The 19634-nt window shown below is 41.0% G+C and overlaps 1 protein-coding gene across 4 annotated transcripts; it reads left to right on the plus strand.

The window, feature by feature from the left end:
• The first annotated feature begins 72 nt into the window (after positions 1-72).
• On the plus strand, positions 73-10168 carry LOC139474436 (glycoprotein endo-alpha-1,2-mannosidase-like). 4 transcript variants are annotated; one of them, XM_071257454.1, is made up of 4 exons: positions 73-154; positions 1825-2675; positions 5145-5254; positions 5745-10168. In XM_071257454.1, exons 2-4 carry the CDS (start codon positions 1868-1870, stop codon positions 6450-6452), a joined length of 1626 nt encoding a protein of 541 aa, XP_071113555.1. In that variant the 5' UTR covers positions 73-154; positions 1825-1867; the 3' UTR covers positions 6453-10168. The 4 variants fall into 4 exon arrangements, with proteins under 4 accessions (XP_071113555.1, XP_071113556.1, XP_071113554.1 ...); XM_071257455.1 differs by lacking the exon at positions 73-154 and adding an exon at positions 377-441; XM_071257453.1 differs by lacking the exon at positions 73-154 and adding an exon at positions 752-841.
• The last annotated feature ends 9466 nt before the right edge of the window (positions 10169-19634 follow it).

Raw genomic sequence — 19634 nt, forward strand, 5'->3', positions numbered from 1 at the left:
CCAATGAAATCAGTCGTTGTATGAACTATATCCAAGCGAAAGATAAAAAAGACATATTGGCAATGGAACGAATTAAGGATGATAAGAAAATCCTTTGAATTATGTTTCCATGTTGACCAATTGACTGTGGTATAAATTCACAATGAAGAGACAGGTAAATGTTAAATGTGGAAGCAGGATTTTACAAACTTTTATACGTTTTGTAAAATAAATACATTACACATTTGTAAATTCGTCTCTAATTGTACGTACATACTACATGGCTTATACACATCTGTTGATTCTACAACGTAATAATATGACTCGTCTGTGTTAATTAAGGTAACAGCAAACAGCTATGTCTGCCTCAATTTAATGAACGGAACATCGTCTCGTTGTGTTCCACACAAAACGACAGCTTACGGGCATATGGGATATATTTGCTTACTTCGATTAATATGGGTAGGTAAATATAAATATTGTTTTATTTTTTAATAAATAAATGTTTGATATTTTCAACACAAAGGAACATTCTTCAGATAAGTTCCTGAAACTTGAATGAAGAGACAAGTTATATTTCTTGTAAAAAGTATTTCCTTTTTAATGTGTTAAAAAGAAATATCTTCCATAATATCTTGACATATATGAGTCATCCAGAGAATTACAAGACAGAGTGGAGAAATCACACATCCATTAAATCATTGGTCATTTTAAGAAATTAATCATAAATCGTATATGATTCCATAATTTTGCGGCATCCTCATACGCATTCAATCACGTGGCTCTCGGAAACAGCCCCATGGCCTATGTGATTATGTGTGATATATGTAATGGCCTTGCTGTCAGATTACGTCTGAAGCTTGTAAGTGTTTCTTAAGGTGGTCGATGTATTTATGAACCAAAACCTCAAATCTGGACCCAACACAGAATAAATTATAACACAAAACAAAAAGCAGGGGGCCCATTTAGGGTTATAGAAGGCGATAACTTAGAAGTGTTTGATGAAAGACTGCAATGTTTACATACTTACATTATATACACTTGTAATATTGCATTTATTCTGGTATCTAATTTAGTTAACACACATGGGCCAAATTTGCTTTGTAAGTACGAACTGGTAAAATGAAAAACCCGTTGAGGGCCCCATCTGAACCACATAACAAAATACATGTGTATGTCTACAGGCTTCATAAAGGATCATGTAAGGAAATGATAGACCCGAATTATTTGTACAAATATGACATAGTTAACTGATTTTCCATGTAATAGTGCATTATTTCATTGGGGAAATCAATGGAACAACCACATTTTCTGATTTTCCTGGATCTTGAGAACAGGTTTGACATGTTGTGTTTGTCGTTAATGCAGCACACAGAATAGTGCAGCTATTTGATGGCAGCATGTAAGTAATTACAACTTGGGATTGATATTAGAAGCAACAAATCACACTGTTAAGGTACACGGACACACTGAAGCCATTTAGGTAAGACTTCCACCTGTATCCCCCATTAAAATTATATATAATTTAAAGGACTGAGCGGCAGTGCATGCATGTATAACGTTTGGAGGGGGTATACGGGCGGAGGTCTTTCCTCCATTTAGTCACCCTCACAAACATAGATTGCAATATGATGCGATCCACATAACTTCTGCTTTTATGATGTGCAAGAAGTAACGATTTTTTACTTCTCGATACAGAAAGTAACTTGCCCTTGCTATTTTGCGAGGATTGGATTGTGTGACCTTAATATAGGTTCGCTATTTCATATGCAACATATTGAAAAAATGAAACTGTTAAGATATTTAAAAATATAATTTCCATACCAAACTATTTGTCTATTTCAGGGTCCTGCATAGGAATGTGAAGTAAGCATGTGAGGACACAAGTATGAAGATTCGAAAATGCCTGAAAACTATTAATCTAGAACGATGCATCCTTTATCTAGGGGCAGCATCATTTCTTGTGTGGATTATTTTAGGTATCTATTTCTTGCCTCAAAACCACGCCACTCAGGAACCTGGTCGACATTCTGGACGACATCAGTGGAGGATTTTCAGGGAAGATGATCCAAACCCACTCCTACAGAAACGCCCACCATTGCTGTTTGAAAAATTGTCTGATAAAGAAAGACAGACTCCGTCTGCTCCAAATGCTGACAAGCAGACGTCATTTGTACTGAAAAATCAAGATGGCAGCAAGGGAGCATCTGTCAAAGAGAAATTGGAGCAAATCCACAAGAAGAAACTTAATGAAGCGGGATTTAAAGTTGACGACAAAGGATCAGAGAAATTACAGGATCAGTCGTTAGTTATCTCTGACAATAAACATAATCCAGTGCTTAATAAACTCCTCCGTTTACACGAAAACAAGCTCAACAAAGCTGGCTTTGACGTTCAGTTCAATCAAGGAAATGCTCCAAAACTGGTCAGCATAGACTTACCACCAATAAATTATAATGTCCACTTATTCTACTATCCCTGGTACGGGAATCCTGAAACAGATGGGAAGTATTTACACTGGAATCACAGGTTTCTTCCACACTGGAATAAAGCAGAAATGATAAAATGGCCTCTCGGGATTCACAAACCACCTGATGACATTGGTGCCAACTTCTACCCATCCCTTGGCCCCTACAGCTCCGGTGATCCAGACGTGCTTGATAAACATATGACTGAGATACGGAGCACAGGGGCAGGTGATAGCAGTCATGAATTTATGAATTAACCAGAAATTGTACATAGATATTATCAGTGTGTGTTTTTGTATCACAAGTATGTATTTGTATGTATATTACTGACTGTATCATACTGGTTCGCATCAGTAACACTGTAAGTTATGTGATTAGGCTTGTTATGCAGTTGTTTGATGTCCAATCGAAAATATCGTGCCACCCTGTAAATAATCTAGCCTAGGCAAGGATTTACCTAAACCAGCTCAGCGGCTGATATTTGGCCCCAAGTCTGCCGCGAAAGTCAATAAAAATACTCAATTTGGAACGGAACATTTCCCAATGCATATTACAATGTATTAATATATGTAACTATTAACTAATTAAAAGTAGAAGTAACCTATATTCCCTTATGACGAGACCAATAAATAGGAACAGGTATTAATGCTTCATTTTATATAACTGTATTAAATGAAATTCCAAAATACCTCTGGATTTATGAAGATGTGAACATTTAAAAAATCCCAATTGTTAACAAAATAATGATATTTCCCAAATTGCTTGCCAGGGGCACTTAGTTACAACCTGATAAATCCCTGCTAGGCTTAGACCCAGGTTTCAATTCCCTTCATGTGTGAAGCCTATTGTGGTCTCCCCTGCTGTGATATTGCTGGAATAGTGTCCAAAGCGGAGTAAAACATACTCTCTCACTAAAAAATCTGAATTTGATTTAAAGCTCCTTTGAGCCAAGACGCCCTAACCCTTTATGATTTTTCTACTCTCTTTCATGATCAACGATCAATGGGTCATTGACAGCTTGTTTGAGCCTGGGTTCTATAAGTTTAGTGGCTACTTGCTCTTAATGAAAACTACCGTATTTGACATAATAAGCGCCCAGTGCGCTCTCAAAATTTGAAACAGAGGGCTCTTATTAGAATATAATTTTTGTGAGAAAAAAACAGTTGAAAGATCATAAATTTTGTGGTTTATGCTGACAGCCTGAAATGATACAAAAGAAAAGTCTGTGCGTATTATACACGACAGATTTTTTGTCCAGAATTTAATTGTCCATAATTAAGGGTGCATATAACACACGAGTGCGTATTATACATGAATAAATAAGTCTTGTTTACATTGATCAATAGGAAGGGGTGCTAATTGGGATTGTTAACTAGCCAATATACTAGCAAATATGGCTGTGGGCGCTTATTAGAGTGGGGCTCTTATTAGTTCGAATACGGTAATACTATGAATGTAATCTAATGATTATCAAGGTTACACTAGTCAAGAGTGAATGTCATAATCACATTGTGAATGAGCGAGTGAGTGAGTGAGTTGGGTTTAAAGCCGCTTTTAACAGTATTCCAGTTAAATCGTGGCATGTCAGCTTAATGTGGGAGGAACGCCAGAAGTGATGCAGGTCTGAGATGTTTACCACTTTGGTGAAACCCAAGAGCACGGGTATGGTGCTGACAAACCCTAGAAACAATCGGGGCGAACTGGGATTCGAACCTACAATCATAGGTTTCTGGCGTGCCCAAGGGATGCAACTCTGCACAGCGAATCATGGTGCCTTAGACGATGCCTGCATCACTTTGGGATTTTCACTCTTCGTGATGAAACTGGAATACTGTTCAAAGCGGTATTAACCCAACCCAACTCACTCACTCACTCACTCACTGTCAAATAAATAGGTATCGCATATACAAAATGTTGACTGCTGTGTTCACTGTACTCTGTTCCCCAGGTTTATAAGCACCCATACCAAACCTTAAATAACCGACTGCCTCAGTGGTCTGGTGGATAGAGCTTCCTACCAACAGACCACAATAGATGGTCCGTCTTGATTCACTGTCTGGCACTCGGCATTAAGGGGCTAAAACAAGGACTGGTTGGTTTCGGAGTCTGTATACTGTGTCTGAGCTGTGTATCCATGTTAAACTGCAACATGGTATCTCAGTGTGCTAGCACTATAAAAACTGGCATTCAGACCCCCCCCCCCTCCCACTCCCACTCCCAATCAATCAATCAGTGTGGGTCACTGTGGTAGTGCACAGTAGCAAAAGTAAAACATGTCAGCGTGATTACTACTTTCAGGTTATAATATGAGGAACACATGACATTGATTACAATATTTAAATAACCCTAACTAAAACAAAAAACACAACTTAGACTTTCAATCACCTTATGTAACACTTGAACTCGGTTTGTTTTCTCCTGCTTGATCGCGGGCGTTCGGGTAGCCTAGTGGTTAAAGCGTTCGCTCGTCACGCTGAAGACCCGGGTTTGATTCCCGACATGGGTACAATGTGTGAAGCCCATTTCTGGTGTCCCCCGCCCTGATATTGCTGGAATATTGCTAAAAGCAGTACTCACTCACTCACTCCTGCTTGATCTTCCACGTCAAGTTGTAAATAGTTTTAAAAACTGTTGCCTAAAATTGTAGCTTCAAAGTGTACTGTGTGTCATGGTCATAATCATTGTTTGGTGTTCCAGGAGTGGTGTCAGTGTCGTGGTATCCCTCCCGTGATGCTGACGACGAGGGGATACCCTCCGACCGACTCATCCCTCTCATCCTGGACAAAGCCAACAAGTATGATCTGAAGGTAAGTTGTTATAATCCCATCTTCCTGAGGCATTTTTATTAACAAGATAGGAAAGTCCAGTTTTCACACTTGCCGAACTAGGCTGGAATTTCCAGACTCAATTGTAGGGCCACCAATGGCGAATACGAGTCATGTCCCTTCTCTGTCCCTCCTATTGACCAATCAAATTCCACCTCACAAATTGTTGTTTAATGCTGCACTCAGCAATATTCCAGCTGTATAATGATGGTCTGTAAATAATCGAGACAATCCAGTGATTGTCTTTCTGAGCATCAATCTACGTATTTGGAATAGATGACATGCATCAACCAAGTCAGCGAGCCTGACCACCCGATCCCGCTATTTTGCCTCATGTCATGAATTGGTTGTTAAAGACAAATTCAAACTCGAATCATCACGGGGCACTCACTCACTTCTGTATGCCATCACTGAGCTCCCCCAACAAACTGAGTGCAAAGCTTTGTTAAACTGTGACTGTATTTCCCTCCAGGTGACTTTCCACATAGAGCCCTACAAGAACAGGAACCATCTGACATTGAGAGCAGATCTCCAGTACATCCTCAACACATACGGTCAGCACCCTGCCTTCTACAGAATGAAGCACAAGGGGAGACAACTCCCGTTGTATTACATCTACGATTCGTACCATGTCCAGGCTCGGGACTGGGCCAAAATCTTCAGTCCTGAAGGAGAAATGACAGTGCGTGGAACTGATCTCGATGGTATTTTCATTGGCTTGATTGTTGAGAAGCGACACAGAGAAGACATCTACACAGGAGGTTTCGATGGCTATTATACGTACTTCGCAAGTAATGGATTTACGTACGGCAGCACATGGAGAAATTGGGGAATCATTCAAGCCTTTGCCAGGGCGAAAGGTCTGCTGTTTTTACCCAGCGTTGGTCCGGGGTACGTCGATACACGAGTAAGGCCATGGAATAGCATCAATACAAAGAGCAGGGATCACGGAAAATATTACGAAATGTCTTTTGAAGCTGCAGTCAATGTTGACCCCCCTCTGATTTCAATAACATCCTACAACGAATGGCACGAAGGCACTCAGATAGAATCGGCCGTTCCCAAAAGAATTGACAATTTTATATATGATGATTATGCACCAGGAGGTCCAAGGTATTATCTCGACCTGACAAAGAAATGGATTGCTCATTATTCAAAGAGAAAGAAAACAGATCTTTGATATCTTGGTACATTTGTTTTGTTGGTGCTTTTCTATGTGTTACTATCTATGATTATTTATTTGATTCTGTCAGGGAAGGTATTATGAGACTGTATATTTTGTTAAGAATGAACTATTTTTATTGAAATGTCTATGGATCTCGTCTGTGATATATCTCGGTGTTTTTCTCTATTTAACTATTTACCCTTTGTGATCATGCTTTGCCTTGTTATCGTTGTCTAGGGTGCCACAATTTGCTGAGTTGTGTCCCTTTGTTGTGCCTGAATCTGCTGATTGTGGTTTAGAATCCAAACTTTGCCCGTAACGTTCCTTGGTTTGTCAGCACAGTACATGTACACTCTAGCAGCATGTGGACCATCTTCCCGACCATCAGAGTTAACTGACTATAAAAGTCCAGTTTCCACCCTTGCCGAACTAGGCTGGAATTCCTGGGCTCGATCGTAGCGCCACCAGTGGCTATTACGAGTTACGTCCTTTCTATGCCTCACCTATTGACCAATCAGATTCATCCTCTCGTATCACTTGCATTTGTTTCAAACAAAACGGTGGCGCCCAGTCAAGACGATCTGATCGATAATCAAGATCTGTATCGTGATAAAATGAGTCTAACATCGCGAAGTTCATCAAATCACGTGAGCACCTTGATTAAAAACATGAAAAGATTTAGAAAATATCTGTTGACAACGAGTTGGCGGTGCACATGCTTTGCGAATCCTGCAGTCGACCGAAACTGCATGACACTCTACGAACCGGATTTCGATTTCGGTGTGCGATTTTGATTGGACTACGCATAGACTCATTAGTCCAGCCAAAATCTAACTCCATAATACCAGCCTAGTTCGGCAAGGGTGGAAACTGGACTTTTTTAGTCAGTTAACTCACTTGCCTTGGGAAGATGCATGTGGACAAGCTTCAGGCTGGACTCATATGCTGTGTCCACAGATACAAGCACGTGTCGTGAGCCTGGCAGCCATCTTGTGTCCACAGATACAAGCACGTGTCGTGAGCCTGGCAGCCATTTGTGTCCACAGATACAAGCACGTGTCGTGAGCCTGGCAGCCATGTTGTGTCCACAGATACAAGCACGTGTCGTGAGCCTGGCAGCCATCTTGTGTCCACAGATACAAGCACGTGTCGTGAGCCTGGCAGCCATGTTGTGTCCACAGATACAAGCATGTGTCGTGAGCCTGGCAGCCATCTTGTGTCCACAGATACAAGCATGTGTCGTGAGCCTGGCAGCCATGTTGTGTCCACAGATACAAGCATGTGTCGTGAGCCTGGCAGCCATCTTGTGTTCATACAAGTGCTTGTATCCAGAACACAACATGGCTGCCAGGCGCTCTGTTGAATATGCTGTTAAGTGAGTGAGTGCTCTAGAATAGCCTGTTTATCTGGATAAGGTGCGTCATATAAATGCAGAATTCGATATGATTTCATTTTTCATATTTGGTGGAAGAACATTCAAAAGCAATTGCAATGGCCGCTTATCAAACTAGCGCTCATGAACGTCCTGTTTATCTGGATAAGATGCGCTATATAAATGCACAATTTGATATGATTTCATTTTTCATATTAGGTGACAGAACCTTCAAAAAGCGATGGCAATATTCTGTTGCAATGGCCGCTTATCAAACTAGCGCTCATGAACGTCCTGTTTATCTGGATAAGATGCGCTATATAAATGCACACTTTGATATGATTCATTTTTCATATTAGGTGACAGAACCTTCAAAAAGCGATGGCAATATTCTGTTGCAATGGCCACTTATCAAACTAGCGCTCATGTACGTCCTGTTTATCTGGATAAGATGCGCTATATAAATGCACACTTTGATATGATTTCATTTTTCGTATTAGGTGACAGAACCTTCAAAAAGCGATGGCAATATTCTGTTGCAATGGCCGCTTATCAAACTAGCGCTCATGAACGTCCTGTTTATCTGGATAAGATGCGCTATATAAATGCACACTTTGATATGATTTCATTTTTCATATTAGGTGACAGAACCTTCAAAAAGCGATGGCAATATTCTGTTGCAATGGCCGCTTATCAAACTAGCGCTCATGTACGTCCTGTTTATCTGGATAAGATGCGCTATATAAATGCACACTTTGATATGATTTCATTTTTCATATTAGGTGACAGAACCTTCAAAAAGCGATGGCAATATTCTGTTGCAATGGCCGCTTATCAAACTAGCGCTCATGAACGTCCTGTTTATCTGGATAAGATGCGCTATATAAATGCACACATTGATATGATTTCATTTTTCATATTAGGTGACAGAACCTTCAAAAAGCGATGGCAATATTCTGTTGCAATGCCCGCTAATCAAACTAGCGCTCTTGAACATCCTGTTTAAGATGCGCTATATAAATGCAGAATTTAACTCTCTGTTCATGTGAATGTCCAAGGGATGACAATTATGTTTGTTCATCACCATTAGTCCCTGTATGATTGCTTGTTCAACTTCCCGGATGAAAGTGCTGGACTTAAAGACAATAGTTTACTTGACTGATTGCCATGCCTTCAGATAAGGTGGTGGTGTAGTCTTGAGGTGAGTGTTAGTGTGTGTCTGTGTGTGTTAAATTCCGTATTGAAGTGGGGTTGGGGGTGGGATTGTATTTCAGTTATACAATTTTTTGTTTGTATGGCTAATTTGTAGCTGTCATCATTGTTGGAGTCCAGTGGACAGGCATTTTTTTTATAAACAAATTATCCAGAACAGAAAATGCAGTCCATGACTTGCAATAATTCCAGCAGTCTGTCTAAATCGTCCTTGTCTCCTTCAGGGACTTGACTGTTGCCGCTTGGTAATTTGGTGTTACTCAAACGATCAATAACTGTTGCTGATTTGCCAAGTTTAACTTGTCACCCACTGTCTCGGTGTCTGATAGTTTGTCACTGTCTGGAGTGGTTGCCTTCAGTGGCCCACATTCACACGGGTGTCTTCAGTCGGATTGTGCTTCTCGGTATGCATTTTGTTTTTAATTTCGCCGTGTGGAAAATATAGGACAAGATCATGTTTAAAACTGCAACAAAGATTGGCCTGGTCTTGTGCCATAAAAAAATTATTATTATATTTTCATCCCCATACTCTTCTCTGCTCAATATCTCATGTCATTTTATCATCCTTAAACATGCCATGTGTCCCCTTCTTTGAGAAATACCCAATATACGGAAATGCAAATCCTACCAAATGTTCATGCTTGATGTGAATCATCCATTGTCAGTTCATGTACACTGATGTTGGATAAATACAAAATAAATATCAACATTTGATGGGGATAATCAGGTAGGTCAGATATGTTTATATATACTCTTCAGCAACCCATGCCTGCTGTACAAGGCGACTATGCTTGTCGTAAGAGGCGACTATCGGGATCGGATGTCAGGCATGCTGACTTGGTTGATGCATGTCCTCGATCCCAGTTGCGTGGATCGATGCTCATGATGTCAATCACTGGATTGTCAGGTCCAGACTTGAGTATTTACAGAACGCCGTCATACAGCTGGAATAATGCTGAGTGCATTAAACTACAACCATATGATAATCAGTTTTGTTTATCATGGAAAGATAAAAAGATGTCTCTATGAAGGTAATATATAAGAAATAAAGTCCTCCCTACTTCACATTTAGAAGAAACTGGATTATAATGTAATAATTCATGTGACCTTGAGTATGTATTTGTTTGATGGGAGGAAAAATAATAAAATTTTGAAACACATTGGAATTTTTTCTGTGATATTTGAAGCTGACAAATGGGCCTAAAGTGTAAACCAGGGCTCAGAATGTGTAGCCTGTATTTATTTTATCATTTTAAAGCATGCCACCTTCTGGGGTGTTTGCTAATGAGAAGGGAACCATCTTTTCAACATAATTTTATTTTGACGGCATTGCAATGAACTCACTGAATTAATTTGCTTGCACTGTTATTATCTGTAACACTTAAAACGGCCACACTTTATTTGATACATACAGAATCTGACCCAGTGTCCTCAGAGATTACCACTCAGTTTGCTAAGGATCACCACTTTAAAAAGTAATATGTCAAATTGTGTGCATCTGTTGAAATAGCCAAAGACAATATTCGTGAAGACATGTTTAATGCACAAACGTCTGTTGACACGTGCAACACAATGCCAACAAACATGTCATCAATAATCAGATCAGTGTCAAAATGAGAATCTGACCAAAACTGAAACGTAAAAAAATCTTGAAAACAAATTCATTGTCTAAAAAACAACTTTCAGTAGCACAGCCTCCCTTACACATCCAGAATGTTATCCCTTTAGCACGCGCCTGTCATCATGCCCGGCTGTGATTTTCCAAACGTGCCTGCGTATGATGTCGGGTCAGTGAGATGTGAATGCAGGCCCTCCATGACTGGAGACCAGTCTGAGTATAAACGCCGTTTACCCTTCCACAGATCATTACTGAGTGTGGTGACAATCATGAAGTGACAGCGACTTGTCTTCCCGCTGTGTGGTGCAACGCTGTCGACCACCTGCATGTCACTTGGTTGGATGATGAATTTCACTGTACACATTTCTGTACACTCGAGAAAAGTTCCTGGTTGATAATATGGAGGGATTTGGTTGCAAACTTTTATATATTTAAATGTAATTTTAATCTCAGAAACCACATCAACAAGACAGCTGAGAGACACTTTGGTGACAATTTCTGAGCACTTCTGAGGGGATATCTTGTCGCCCAGGATAAGGAGCAGGCTTACCTCACTACGAGATCGGGTGGTCAGACTCGCTGACTTGGTTGACACATGTCATCGTATCCCAATTGCGTGGCTCATGATATCAATCACTGGATTGTCTGGACCAGACTCGATTATTTACAGACCGCCGTCATATAGCTGGAATATTGCTGAGTACGACGTTAAACAACAAACAAACAAACAAACGTGCGCACGGGCCTATCAGGGAAGCTTGAAAGATGCCTCAGAGTTCCATCTTATCCCCTTTAACCTGAAGGGTTTTCCACAATCCTTAATGTCATCCATGTTTGCACTTATCGACAAACGCCTAGGTGTCTTATCTCAAGAAATTTTGCAATTGAAAAATACTGGCTCTCAGCATGAAGACACCGGTAGATCTAAATCAAAAGCCAAATCAGATAATGAAAGGATATCATCAACCAGGGTTGAACATTTTGTCAGAATATTTTGTTTCACACATGACAAAAAAATGTCACAAGATTTGCAAACCACGGCCTTAAGTCTTGTCACGTGGACAAAATCATGTGCCACGCGCGTCTCGTCACAGAGGGTATTACCACAAACATCATTCCCCTCAAAGGAGGACGAGTTGGAAAATCTTGCAATCTGCAGTTCTTCAATGGCAATCTACAAACCATCAGAGAGGTGATAGTCTGGTCTACCAACCAGAGGTTCCAAAATACCACAATCACATCAAATGTCTGGAGATGAGAGCTATATTCCAAGTAAAACAAGCATGGCAAGCTTGGCTTCACCACTCGCCGGTATGTTTACAACAGCCAACACCACAGTGGTTGGGTACACACGGCATCATAGCGGCATGAGGTCATAGAGGAGGTTATGGTTTATCTTCCTCGACTTGATGAATTTCAGGATGCAAACATGTCATTTTCCGAACATACTTGCCGATTGCCTATCCCAGGACAAAATCGTGTTCACTGAATGGTCCCAACATCCCATAATATTCAAGTGGCTAACCTCAATATCTTATACCAGATATTTCGACCTATTCATCGCCTGCCTCAACAGCAGACTACCTGTATACGTCAGCCCTGTAGCAGAACCTACTGCCCTTTCAGAACCCTACACCCTTTCCCCAAGTTGGCAAGGGATGTTTTATCAACGCATCCCCCTCCTGGGGGGACAGAGTACTAATGACAATAGAGGACACGGATTGTGTGATAATACTTATATCTCCGGTATGCCAAACAGAAAAGGGTTTCATAGTTTTCTACGTCTCCTGATGCAAGAACCCCTCTAAGCACCACAGCATCGCGAACTGCTGCACCAGACAAGGTGCGACTTTTTATGGCAGCCTTAACAAACCCCATCTTCACGCCTGGAAATTATCTCGGCAAAAATGGAGGGCGCCACCTACTCTGAATTAGTTGCATAGAGTTCAAGGGGACCAGGAAGCTCATGGAGACCAGCCTCAACAGCCATCTATTACAACAGACGGGACAAGTCCGTCAAGTGGCAAAGGGAAAGAGTCATACAAGATGTCGATATAACAATACCTATAGTTGCTTATTTCTTGCTTCGCACCTGGGAATGACGACATATGTATTAGCCCTATAAGTGGTAATGGATACTGTTATGGTAGCCTGAAGGTGCAGAAGGAAATATCTACCGGACGGGACGTCACAAGTGCTCTCAGAACCGGAAGTGACGTCAGACGTACGTCATATACCACAACAACGTCACTGACATCCTAGCAATGGAAGTGACGACATACAATGCACAAGCTAGGGGTTCTAGAAGGGAATATCAGGCAATATATAAGTTTTCACCTACTACATCTATAACATCAGGAATTCCACCTCGCACGTATAAAAACTCCTTAACCCACCTTTCGCATGCTCACTTGCATTTCCTGCGGAGAAGAGATGTTTCGTCACGGCTACTAGATATGTATGGCAGTGCAGTACAAGATTGTATTGTGTGATTGCAGCCGAGGCCCGAATTTATGGCTTTGTTGTGACAGAGGTAGTATTCTCAGAAATATGCACAATAATAACTATTGTTTGATTACTTGTGTTCCCCATGATATAGCTGGAATAGTGCTAAAAGACATATAACAGTAGTCACTCATTCACTTAGTACAAACCAAAGGTCTTCAGCAACCCATCCTTGCCGTAAAAGGCGACTATGCATGTCATTAAAGGCGACTAATGGGATCGGGTGGTCAGGCTCGCTGACTTGGTTGATGCATGTCATAGTATCCCAATTGCGTGGATCGATGCTCATGACACCAGGCACTGGATTGTCTGGACCAGACTCGATTATTCACAGACCGTCGTCATATAGCTGGAATATTGCTGAGTGCGGCGTTAAACAAACAAAGAAACAAAGTATAAACCAAAAGCATGGTTTTGTTGAACGCTGCTCAGGAAGGGGGAAAAAAACTCCATAATATTTGAAGCATTCATAAAATAATAGTGTACCCCAGCCCAACTTCCTTCCCAATGCACGAATAAGCTGTCTCTGAATACATAAAGCTAAAAAATGGAATGCTGGTTCCATTTACATCAATTTTCAACTTAAAGTGTTTAGTGTTGAAGCGTATTTTTAAAGGCACATTTCTTGTACAATTTAGCCGCATGATATATTTCATCAGAATTGAACAATAATCTTTTTAACGCGCCCAAAATGTGAGTTTGAAACATAGAACCCAAAGTCTGCTCTTTACGCCTGAGAGTAAACTGCCAATTTCATCCAATCAATCAAGTGTGATACTCCCCTCTCAGCCGGGATTGTTTCAGGATCGCGCTTAATCCAGGAATTGTATTTGACCAGCTGAACATACTTGATTAGTCATAGCCAACTCCTGGGTCTTGACCAATGGCCGCTGTCAGCATCTGAGTGATATCTCCGCGTCACAAAGCAGTATGACCAAGGGAAATGATGGACAAAACCTCGGCAGTTGTATTGCAGTGTCTTTGATGCTGTACAACTTATCCCTGCACTGTTCAGATTGGCATGTATTGAAGTATGGTATAACTCGCAGTAAAACGAGGCCAGGGTGTAATAACTTGGCGAGTGACTTGGTACATAGTTTGGCTTTTTGGCTAGACAAGAGACAATGCTTTGTACAGTAGTTGAGTTGTATATGACGTCAGCCCAATATCAGAGGAAACCCAAAGTGGGTCATATAGACGCTTACCCCTTTAGTGTAAACCACGGCCGAGACGCTTACCCCTTTAGTGTAACCCAAGGCCGAGTCGCTTACCTCTTTAGTGTAACCCAAGGCCGAGTCGCTTACCTCTTTAGTGTAACCCAAGGCCGAGTCGCTTACCTCTTTAGTGAAACCCACGGCCGAGACGCTTACCCTTTTAGTGAAACCCACGGCTGAGACGCTTACCCCTTTAGTGTAAACCACGGCCGAGAAGCTTACCCTTTAGTGAAACCCACGGCTGAGACGCTTACCCCTTTAGTGAAACCCATGGCAGAGACGCTTACCCTTTTAGTGAAACCCACGGCCGAGACGCTTACCCTTTTAGTGAAACCCATGGCCGAGAGGGCTTTTATGAAACGGGCGTCCAGATCAGGGCGAAACAGTCCCTGACACAAGGAATTGAAGTGCCCTAGGCCATTTGGCCACCTGTTGCCGGAAAACAGTGAGGGTGTGTGTTTTGGTGTGTTTTGGTGAAAAGCTTGTGCTGTTGCAGAGTCGAAAAGACGTGCAACCCATTCCTTCAGTGAATTAATAACGTTGCTCGTGCGGAATGTAATATCCGGTTGTAAAGTCAATCACTTTTATTTTTACATAGCCCGTCTCATCTATCTGAAGACTAATGAAACTTTTACCATATTTCAAAGGATGGATTCTTGTAGTAAACATTTATATTACTCGCGTGTTGTGACGTGATTGTAATCTTTGTGGTTACAGGGCCCTATCAACAAGGCGATCGTAGCGCAACGCCAGTCGTAAGTCTATGTTAAAGTATGGGAGTTACGAATTCTGAATGTGGGCCTCTGTATGGTATTAAAATAATAAGAATCAACTTTTGACGTGTTTGAAGTATTATTTTGTTAAACTCAAGTGGATTATGGTTTGGGTCGTGAAGATGATAGAAAGCTTTCGTTCGTCAGATACCAGAACTATTCCCTCGTTCCAGAAAATTGGTATTACAGGGAAGGTCGTGTAGTATTCTATATATAGCCGTCAGTTTCATTCATGAATCCAGAGATATTCTCTACTTCCTCTAGATTACCCTCCGAGCACGTTTATATTCAACACGCTTATAATGAACTGACTGATATAACGAACTGTTTTTTGTCCCGTTCATTTGCTGTATGTATGGTTATAACGAACTGACCGCCTCCGTGATCCAGAGGTAGAGCGTTCACCCGGAGCGCGGAAAGTCATACCAAAGACGTTAAAAGATGGTACTTGTTGTTACCCTGTCTGGCGCTCGGCATTATGGGGCTAAAACAAGGACTGGTCGGCTCGGAGTCAGCATACTGTGTCTGAGTGGGGTATTCATGTCAAACTGCGGCATGGTATCTCAGTGTGCTAGCACTATAAATCGGCATCAGTCCGGACTAGTACAAACAGCCACACACACACACGTGCATGCACGTCGCTATATAAGTGCAATAATCTTGTACGCGACGTAAAACCCAGTTTCACCTCACCTTTAACGAACTACGGTTATAACGAACTAAAATTAGTGGTCCTTTTGTGTTCGTTATAACCGTGGTTTATAATTGCCATTGTTTTCATGTTGTTTCTGACATATTCCGTGTACAAATAACTGTACCAATAACATTGATTTGTGTGAAACTATGAGCAAATCCGCTATTTCTGTGCGAGGAAAAAAATTCAGTAGATTTCTGTTATAACGCTACGAAACAATGGAAATAGGGCTTTCCTGTCCACTAACTGTACCAACTGCCATCACAGCACGCGCTACGTGATCGCGCCCACCGCTTCGGTTATATAAATTCCATTTTTTAGTATCTCGGTCTTTTTTTAATTCACCAAATTTAATAAGGAATGCTATTTTCAATTTGTCGTCTGCAAACTGACATTAAACGATATTCCCCTTTTTCGATGAACACATCCTTAACACCATGTACTGTGGATTTCGCAATATATACAGGTAATGCATTTTTGGAAAAATAACTCAAATAGGTTTTAGAATTAAATTTTGGGAAAGAAATGAAAGACAGGTAGAACGCAATGACAGAACTGAAAGTGCATCATCGTGCTGTTTGATTTTTATTGTCGCATGAATGAGTCACGTGACACCCCCCGTCTTTTCTTAAGTTGTATTTGATCAATGTGATTATAAGGTGTGTTTTTAATATTTCTTCACAAGAATCCGTTTTGTCTATCATTTTCGGATAAATAGTTCTCTCTAATGACAACGAGCAAATGTAAAATGAGATGGGAATCACGCGCGCGCTATAACGGGGAGTTATTGGCGGTCGCTAGCCAGTAGTGCTAAACGTCGTATAGACTCTTATTTAGGGGCTGACTTTCGATGATCAGTGTTGTAATTTCTCTGGATTACATTTATCATTTCCCTCTTGAAACATCACTGACGGTGCAGGGATTGCATATCGGTAATTTTCCTCAAAAACGACCCCAGAAGTTCCATCGTCTAAATAATTTCTAGGACCTTCTGCTCCACCCTCTCATTTGCCGGAGTTGACACAATCCTGAATATGTTCACGCGTAGACTGAAGTATTTGGGTCCCCAAACCGCAATGAACGTTTTTTCGGAAATGATAAATGTTCAATGCATGCACAGTTCGTTATTTCCGGTCGAAACGAGAGGATTTGTAGGCCGCCAATTTTGCAGATCAGTATTTTCTTACTCAGACAACACACTAATGAACACACACAAAGTGAAAGTCAATTCATATTTTTTATATATGCATAAAGCAGGGTCGAATGTACAGTTCTGACTATATCATGAGGAGGTGTTTATGAACCGCTATCAAACAGTAATGGTACCAGGGCCCACATGCACAAAGCGATCTTAGCGCTAAGACGATCGTAACTCCCATACTTTAACATAGGCTTACAATAGTCGTAGTGCTAAGATTGCTTTGTGCAAGTAGGCCCTGGTGTTGGCGAAAAGGTGAGCGTATCTTGCCCCACCGGTGACACCCGTCACAAACACACACAAAGGCTAGTCAATTCTTCACCTGAAAATATATAGGAACATATGGTACAAGCCAAAATAGAGAATTGCATCGGACATCATTTTTGTCATTGATGCGTCCATTTTGGAAATGTCCTCCACGTGTCTATAATAACACTTTTTGAAAGCTTTACTAAGGGCTTGAATGTTGTAGCCTTGATTAAGCAACTTCTGAGCAAGATTCACAACTCCCGTACCTTTAAAATGACTTACGACAGTCGTAGCGCTAAGGTTGTTTTGTACAACGGCACCCTGATTATGTTTCCAGGTTTGTCCATACCCTTGCTCCTGGATTTCATCAAAATGGTAAACGTCTGAGACCTTCACCACTTCGGGCTTTCAACATCAAACTGACACGCCATTATGTTCATACGGCGTTTAACCAAACTCACTCACTCATGCACTGTTTTGGCATGAGGTAATCCTCGCCGGAATCCCTGCGGTAGAACGCTGTAATGGACACTCAGTTAACGGAGATACCAGACTCTTTCAACTGACATCCGTTAATGATCAACCAGACAAACTTTAGCGTCAGATAGTAGAGAAACACGCTCAAATCACATTATTGTATCACAATTTGACTATTATATTGAACACAAAAGCACTACACTTAAATAGTGTTAGATACAGCTTATTCTAAGGACAGAAGCACTCACAGAGTGAAAAGAAATTTGAGTTTTTTTCAGCTATTTGGCTAAGGTGATCTTCAGTGCCGTTCTGTGTTCGTGTATTATGTGACTTAGATTTGTCCTCGTCCCTTACACGCGGCTTATTGAGAAGCCTGTGGTGTGTAATGCGCCATGTATTTGCGCTTGTATTTTTGGTTTAAGTAGGGGATTATATGTATTATCTAATGACACACAAGAAGGATATGGATGCGGCTGGTATGACTTTTTATTTATTTGATCCAATATTAATTTATTTCTTTATGACGTTTTGGAGGGGCGCATGGACTTTATTATGTACGTGTTGTCACGTATGTGTGTGTGTGTGTGTGTGAAGTGTGTGTGTGTGTGTGAGAAGTGTGTGTGTGTGTGTGAGTATGAGAGTGTGCGTGCTTGTGTAACCGTGTTTTCTGTATCATTATCCATAACATATACACAGATGACACCAAAGACGGCTACGGGGTGTGAGGCTTCTATTTATTTGTTAATGAGCAAGATAGACACCCTTTAGTGATGATCCCCAAATACCCCCGATGCAGTGCATAGTGACAGGGGCAATATGGACTTAGTCAGTGCAATTAGGTAGTGTTTTAAGTTGGCCATCACAGGATAGCTTCGGATGTGATTTGTCACTAGAAGGCTGGACCTTGAATGTAGGATAGCTTGTGATGTGATTGGTCACAAGAGGGCATGACATGTAACACTACTTGTTGGACAACAAAATATATTGCCATCTTGAAACTCCAACAAACCTCTGCTGAATATGATTCAACAAAAACAAAAGCTGAAATAGAAAATGCCAACAAAAAGCTAAAATACAAATATATACACCTGCTACACTTGTCCGGACCAATACCGATTTGAAGTTTGACGTCAACGGATGAATACGAATATTTCTGAAGTTTGTCGTCAATTTGCGTATATTCAATATCATATTTCTGTCGTTGCACAGGTGATACTGATGCCACAAACACGAGGTTGTTTTGTACATAAAGCAATACCAACACCACGCCATTGACGAGCAGTATTGGATTTCATTGTTGTTTTCAACTCCAGAATACATCGCATAACCTGTAAAGGTTAAGAAAGCTCTTTTGGGACTATGCAAGTTATATTTTGTGAAACCCTATACGTCGCAGCCAAACAAACACACTGATGATGAAGGGAAATAGAGTTTGCTGAGATATTTTAAACGTTGACTAGACGCTGTCGTCAGGTTTGCAACCACGTCGTGACGTCATGGTGTACGCCAAAGACACGAGACATCGACCACTTTTTCATAGTGAGCGCGTAAGATGGATTCTGCATCACCTTCAACAGTGTTTCAGCTCTATTACTGCGTGTCAGCTTCATGTGGGAGGAAAACCCGAAGCAGGGAGACTATACAAAGTATGCTTTTTGTTATATAGCAGTGTATTTTATTGTTTAAATGCAACTGTGTTACATTGTTTCTGTTGAGAGTCGGTAGACAGTGATCAGTCGTCAGGAAATTACTTTAGTTAGATGCTAGTGTGTAACTTCCGGTATACCGTGGTCGTGATAGTATGTTATGGAAATTTCTTTAAGATTCTAGTGCCTATGGACTGGTGAGGACACTGTTTAGAACATTCCATTTGCTTGGTAGTTTG

The sequence above is a fragment of the Haliotis cracherodii genome, unplaced genomic scaffold, assembly GCF_022045235.1.
Source record: "Haliotis cracherodii isolate W230 unplaced genomic scaffold, xgHalCrac1.p SCAF_3, whole genome shotgun sequence".
In the NCBI taxonomy this organism is placed as follows: domain Eukaryota; kingdom Metazoa; phylum Mollusca; class Gastropoda; order Lepetellida; family Haliotidae; genus Haliotis; species Haliotis cracherodii.

Coding starts and splice junctions, on each gene's coding strand:
- LOC139474436 (XM_071257454.1), top strand. CDS start 1,868: ATGAAGATTCGAAAATGCCTGAAAACTATTAATCTAGAACGATGCATC. Junction 2,676..5,144: donor GATACGGAGCACAGGGGCAG/GTGATAGCAGTC, acceptor TTGGTGTTCCAG/GAGTGGTGTCAGTGTCGTGG. Junction 5,255..5,744: donor CCAACAAGTATGATCTGAAG/GTAAGTTGTTAT, acceptor ATTTCCCTCCAG/GTGACTTTCCACATAGAGCC.